Source organism: Belonocnema kinseyi, chromosome 9 (genome assembly GCF_010883055.1).
Source record: "Belonocnema kinseyi isolate 2016_QV_RU_SX_M_011 chromosome 9, B_treatae_v1, whole genome shotgun sequence".
In the NCBI taxonomy this organism is placed as follows: Eukaryota; Metazoa; Arthropoda; class Insecta; order Hymenoptera; family Cynipidae; genus Belonocnema; species Belonocnema kinseyi.
This window is the reverse complement of record NC_046665.1, coordinates 83,109,245-83,116,071: the sequence shown is the minus strand read 5'-3', so window position 1 is coordinate 83,116,071 and position 6,827 is coordinate 83,109,245. Positions and strand designations below refer to the sequence as shown.

Below are 6,827 nucleotides of genomic sequence, written 5' to 3'. Positions count from 1 at the left end.
CCCCCCCCCCCCCCCAATCAAAGACAGCGTTTCCCCTAACTTCCAGGTTTCCCCTGACATGCCACGTCCGTGTAAGCCTCTTTGTTTTTAATTTAGTTTATTCAAAAGAAGATTAAATACTTTATCGAGTAAACTAGTTTTATAAGAATGTTGTATTTTTCAGTTACATCTGGTACACTGGAATACAACCAAGTATAGAACTTTCGTAGATGCCGCAAAAGCACCGGATGGTCTTGCTGTTTTGGGAGTATTTCTGAAGGTACGTTCTCATTCTAATTTTATTTACGTCGGGCATTGTCCGTTAAATTGGATCGATGTAAACCTACTTGTAATCCACAAGTTTGCATTGAAACCCAACCCTAAAGTGCTTAAAACCCGAGGGGCTTTTCACTGAGAAATCTCAGATTTTGGACAAACGACAAGCTACGAGAAAAAATGAATTGAAAAAATCTTTTCGTCCAGAAAAGAAATACAAATTTATTATTAATCATTTTTTATAGGACGCGGAGTTTTTATTTAAATCGTAAAAAATAGCGTATTTTTTGCCTAAATCGTAAAAAAATAACGTTGAAAATAAACAAATTCAGTTTTTGAAAATAAGACATAAGGCGCAATAAAATGTTAATTAAAACAATTGTGTGCACGAGATACCTGATGAGAATGTGTTTCGTTAAAAACCGACGGAGCTTTCGCAAAAGAGAATTCACAATCACTAAATGACAGTTGTCGATGCTTTGACCATTACACAATCGTGCATTTTGTAATCTTTTAAAGTTTCCAATTAGAAAGTATACAATTTTCAAAATGTTTAGAATAATTAAACTTCAACGGTTGACAATATTTCTTGCAGTATTTAAAATTCTGCAATTACGATTGGTGAAAATGACAGTAACTTTTGGTTCGACAGAATCGCGTATTTTAGTAAAAAAAAGCTATCCAGTCTTTTTAAATGTTACTTGATACTACATGATACGATACTTACCAGTATACATGTATCGCCTTTAAAATTCCTATAATTTTAATTTTAAATTATAGTTTTGAATGTGCAATTGTATGAATAATCTTTGAGAACTCTAAACTAAAGTTTTTCCTTTAATTAATTTTTAGATTAATTTTTCGAGGTTTCCAATTTCAAATGTCTGAATATTGCAGTTTTAAATTCAAATATTCAAAATTTTGAAATGAAAAGCTTAAAATTGTACAATTTTAAATTTTGAATATATTTAAATGGATAATTTCGGTAAATTTAAATGGTTACAATTTTAGGGTTAAGAATTTGTATGATTAATGCTAAATTTTAATCAGCGTTAATGTTAAATTTTGATATTATTATCTAATAACAATTTAAAATTCTAGAATTTCAGAAGCTTTGACTTTGAAAGATTCAATTTAGTTTTCAATACTAAATTGTCAAATTTTAATAGCTTTTAATTTAATATTATTTTAATTCAAAAATTTGTATTCTTTAATTATTTAAGTTTGAATGCTTTCAATTATAAAGAATACAATTTCAATTCCTCTGAATTTTTAATTACCCAATTTCCAATATGTTAAAATCTTAATTCAGTTCTTAAATTTTAGACATTGTACTATTCTCGAAATATATTTATTTATTAGACACAAAAATTTCCTTATCCTACTTATTATGTGATTCGAAGTCAATCGATATATTGCAGAAATATTTGCTGATGTTTATCGACTTCCGCAATAGATAATATATGTGAAAAAAGTTTGAGTTTTGCAAATTGTTATATATTTTTTCAAACCGGGAGAAATTACGAATATTTACCGGGAAAAAGCCGGAAGTCAAAAATTAAAAAAATAGTGGCCACTCTGAACGACTTCAAAAAGTTTCAAGGGTCTTAAAAAGATATCAACGAATTCGAAATATTTTAGGAAGTTTTAAAATATTTCCAGATTTTTTTATTTGTTTCGATAGTTTGAAGGGATTGGAAAGACTTTGGAATATTTTAGGGTATTTTAAAAGATTCTGAGGCATTTTCAATAGATTTAAACAATTTCAATGGATTTCAAATGGCTTAAATCATTTTAAGGGGTTTTAACATTTTAATGGGTTTCGAAGAATTTTTCACAAGAAGAGATTACAAGACATTTTAAAATATTTTTTGCAATTTATTTGGAGTTCGCCCTGAATTCTTCTAAATATACTCAATTCTACTCAGTTCAATGCATTTTTTCATGTTCTTTTTTTCAATTCACTTAATTTCTTTTGAAATTCAGCTTGATTTTTATATGCATTTCATCTAGTTGCTCTTATTTTCCTTAAATTTCTCTAAATTCACATGAATTTTTTTGTATTCATTAGTAAATTCTTTGGTTAGAAATTAGTAGAGCTTCAAAGATTTGGAGAGATATGAATTTATTTCACCCTGAATTCTTTTAAATTCTTTGGATTTAAAAATTTTTTAAAGCGTTTTTACTTAATTGATCTGAAATTCTTTAAACCTCACCTTGAATTCTTAGGAATTTCAATCAATTCTTTTGAATTTCCTTGAGGTCTCGCACACTTGTCTAGGATAGGAATTCATAATCACTATCATAACTTATTTCTTAATCAATTTAATAGTTGTTTTTTTTAGAAATGCTCAGCATGAAATTTTTGAAAGAACTGTTGTTTCCATTTTTCACAGAGCAACAATATATAATCGAATAAAGTGACAAAACTTAGTTAAAAATATTGCATCTGCACTCATAAAATATAAATAGTTTTTACAAATTTATACTAATTTTTTTCTCACAGAAAAAATTATTTGCGTTACGCTAATTGCTAAGTGCTTTTATTAAAGCTATAATTTATAACGGAAAATTAGTATAAGTAAACATTTTCTGCTTTCATAAACATTTTGATACACAAATTCTTAATAAACGAGTTTTTCACTTTTTCTCATAGCTAAATTGATTTTTGTTACTAAAAGTGATTCGGAATTGTCTTCGAGGTCATTTATGTACTTCGAGCTTTATAAAACATAAATAAGATAGATTATGAATAACAATGTCGTTAAAAAAATTTCCTGAGCGGTCGTTTCCTCGTAGAAATAAAAGATTTTATATTAAATTTTTGGTGGAATGAGCATAAACGTTGTTTAAAACAAAAACTTAAATCTATCTTTTTTACATATAAAAGAGACGTTTCTTTCACTAAAATTATCCGACAATAAAATAACAGTGACTCGAAATTCGGTATCAGACACTAAATAACAATTTGCCTAATTGCTAAAAAAAATTTCTATAAAAAAATGTAATCTGCCGTTTGATCGTAGAAAAAAGTTATTTTTACTTTAATAATTTTTGCGATAAGATTAACTGTCACATTGAACCAACTAAACTGATTAGCAATTGATAAATTATGATGCAGCACTCGAATCAATCGTGGATTCGAATTGTTCCATTATTTTTCGATTTCTTGATCAAGTTGGTTCTATATCGCAATTAAAAAAAAGTAGTTTTGTATGTAAAAATTTGTTTAACAAATCTTTACGACAATCACATACATTATTTTTTAATCAATGTCGTGAGTCGCAAGAAATGTCATTCCAATAATAATTAAAGAAAAAAAATTTGTTTGCGAGAAACAGCCATTTGGGGCATTTGTTTAACGAAATAGTTGTTGTTAATAATAATATATATTATTCACGTTTTATAAAGTTTGAATGATATAAGTGCCTCTGAAAAATCCAGTCAGGTATGTAAAAAACTCATTTATTGAGAATTTGTTAATAAAAATGTTTATAAAAACAGTAAATGCTAACTTATGCTAATTTTTCGTAACAAATTATCACTCTTATGAATAATTTACGCAGCTCCCGTGAATGAAACGATTTTTTCTATGAGAAAAAATCACTAGTAGGAATTTGTTTTTAAAAATTGCTTATAATGACTATGTCATATATTATTAGAATTTGATTGCTTTATTTGCTCATAATCTTTATATATTGTTTCTCTGTAAAAAAATTACAAATCACTGTTCTCTTGAACATTTAATGCTGAGTATTCCTAAAAAAAACTTTTAAATGGTTTATGAAATACGACCTGTGGGTGATTCTGAACAGCAGATTTTTTCTTGTTATTCATCAATTATTTGTCCAAAGTAATAATTTTAACATAGAAATTTGCATTAATTAGAACTAGATAACCATCTTTTTTGCTAAAAATGGGAGTTTCGCAAAAAGTGCTTAAAAAGTCAAATACATGTTTTATTAAAAGGATTTTTTTGAAATATAATTTTTATTATAACAATAAAAAGATGGGCAATTCAAAATTAGATAACTGATTCTCTGCAATAGTATACAATTTCCTTCTTTTTTGCTACTCGATTTTCTCGATAACTTATAATTTTGAATAGAAAGTTAGACTAATTACGGCTCCTTCCTACTTTGAAAAAAATTCAAGAAAGGATTTCCTTTTTTTACAGACTTTCCAGCTAAAAGTCGTCGTTTACAGTGCGATGCCGCCACACTAAAACCTTATTTTTTTGGAAGCAAATAATTTTTTGGGCATTTTTTTCTTATTGAGTATCCTCATATTTTGCGAGTAAGTTTTTATTTGATTTTTTTCAAGCTGTAAATTGGAATTTTAATCGCTGTCCAAACACGGTTTTCAAACCCCATTAAATTTTAACCTCTAAATGTTTGAATTATTTATGTGGAATTGGTTAATTTTTTCTGATAAAACTAATTTTCTTTGAATTAAGCAACTCAATATCACCGAAGCAAGATTTAGTTTCTTATTTAAAATGAGAATTACACTTTCTATTGCTATCCGTAGTCGAGTCTGTTTCAGGTTTTGGTTCCTGTAAATTTGAGATTGTCTACTTCTGCATTCTATTTCTAGGAAACGAATAACTTTTTCTGATCATAGTTTCTTGTCCTCAATTCAGAAATACCCTGAAATTTTTAATTTTCTAAAATATATAGAAACACATTCAGAAAAAAAATTAATTTCAGAGTTGAATATTCATTTTTTTAAATTAATTTTTCAACTGGAAATTAAAGTATTTTAGTTAAAAATTCTACTATTATTAGTTAAGAAATCATATTTTTTGGTTAAAAATGTAATCATTTTGTTCAAACTTGAACAGTCTTGATAGAAAATCATTCTATATGGTTGAAAATTCATCTCGTCTTTTTTCTCAAAAAATTAATCTTCCTGATACAAAATTCGTCTCTTTATTTTAGATTTAAGTATTGTGTTAAAAACTCGTCTTTTTTGGTTGATTTCAACTTGCTTTTTATTTCAAATAAAATTTTTTGTTGGTTGCAGTACCGTCATTATGGTTGAAAATATAATTATTTGGCTGAAAATTCAACTACTACTTAATTGAAAGTTAAATTCCCTTACTGAAAACTAATTTTTTCAGTTAAGAATTGAGCTGTTTCGTTTATAATTATTGTTTTTTTCTTGACATTTTTTTACTGGAAATTTAATTATCACATTGTTGGTTGAAAATTGAACTACTTGGTTAAATGCTAAAACCTTTGCTAAAATTTTTTGTTGTTTAGATGACATTTCAACAACTGAGTACAAAATTCATATATTTGGTTGAAAAATCATTCTAATTGGTAGAAAAGTAATCTTCTGGTTTGAAATTTCATATTTTTTATTGAAGATTAAATTATTTGGTTGAAAATTCATCGTTTTTCGTAGAAAATTAATTTTCTTGGTTTAAAATTGATCCTTTTTAGATGAAACTTCAACTGTTAGGATGAGAATTCATGTATTTGGTTGAAAACTCCTCTTTTTTTGGTAGAAAATTAATCTTTCTGTTTGAAATTTTATCTTTTTTAGTTGCACATTGTTTGCATGATTGAATATTGAATTCCTTTATTAAAAATGATATTTTTTGTTTATGAATCATCATTTTAGTTAAAAATTCATCATTTTGGGATGAAAATTCTATTATTTAGGTAGAAAATTCAATGATATGGTTGAACTTGAACTTTTTTGTTGACAATTCATATTTACGGGTAAAAAATTCAACTGTTTATTTTTAAAAATTTCTGAAACATTCCTTATTTTATCAATATTATAAATTCGCAAAAGTGGGCCATTTTTATCTGAAGTTGATAATCAGAATGTTATGCAACGGCTTGATATCCCAAGGTTTACTGTTTATTTTTCTTTTCTTAGTATATATTTCTAAAAAATAAAAAACACAAAGAAAAATTTACATTTTGAAACTCTAAAGATAACGATAAAGATAATTAGTTGCTTTTAAAAAGTAAATTACCGATGACTAACTACAACGACATTTTTTAAATTCTGATCAACTATAAATTGTATACATAGTCGTACCTTTTCATTTTTTAGAATGAATTTTTGGGACGACATAAAAATTTCGATGAATAAAGTTCCCGACATTGTAAAATTTCCGAATTGCGAAATTCCTGAATATTAAAATTCCTCACAGTTAATAATATTACGAAATTTAAAAATTTCTCGACAGAAAATTGCCAAATTCTAAAAAATTCCCGAATTTAAACAATTAAAATTTTTCTTTGATAAATATCATTTATTTATCAAAAATACAATAATCGAATATTTTTAGCAAAAAATAAATTTAAAAGCACAAGCACTTCGAACGAAAAAAAATTCTGTCAAAAAATTTTCTAACCCTAAAATTTATATTTAATTAAATTAATTAATTAATTTGTATTAGTTTAAATGCTCCAAACAAAGTAGTGTTCAATTCAATACTGATTGATCTCAAAGTTTCTTTTGAATTACAAAAAATTTACAATTCGATTTTTGAGAACATCTGTTGTAATCTTTTTCAAAAACCATGCACGTTTTGAAACAACATTTTTCAT

At 26.2% G+C, this 6,827-nt stretch overlaps 1 protein-coding gene across 3 annotated transcripts in view; it reads left to right on the top strand.

Moving 5' to 3' along the window:
• The window catches only part of LOC117179376 (carbonic anhydrase 2), an 86,661-nt gene that overhangs the window by 50,918 nt on the left and 28,916 nt on the right, over window positions 1-6,827 (top strand). For all 3 annotated transcript variants that reach the window (XM_033371096.1, XM_033371097.1, XM_033371098.1), the window contains one exon: window positions 164-259. In XM_033371096.1, the coding sequence (XP_033226987.1) occupies window positions 164-259 (96 nt within the window). The remainder of the gene's footprint in view (window positions 1-163; window positions 260-6,827) is intronic.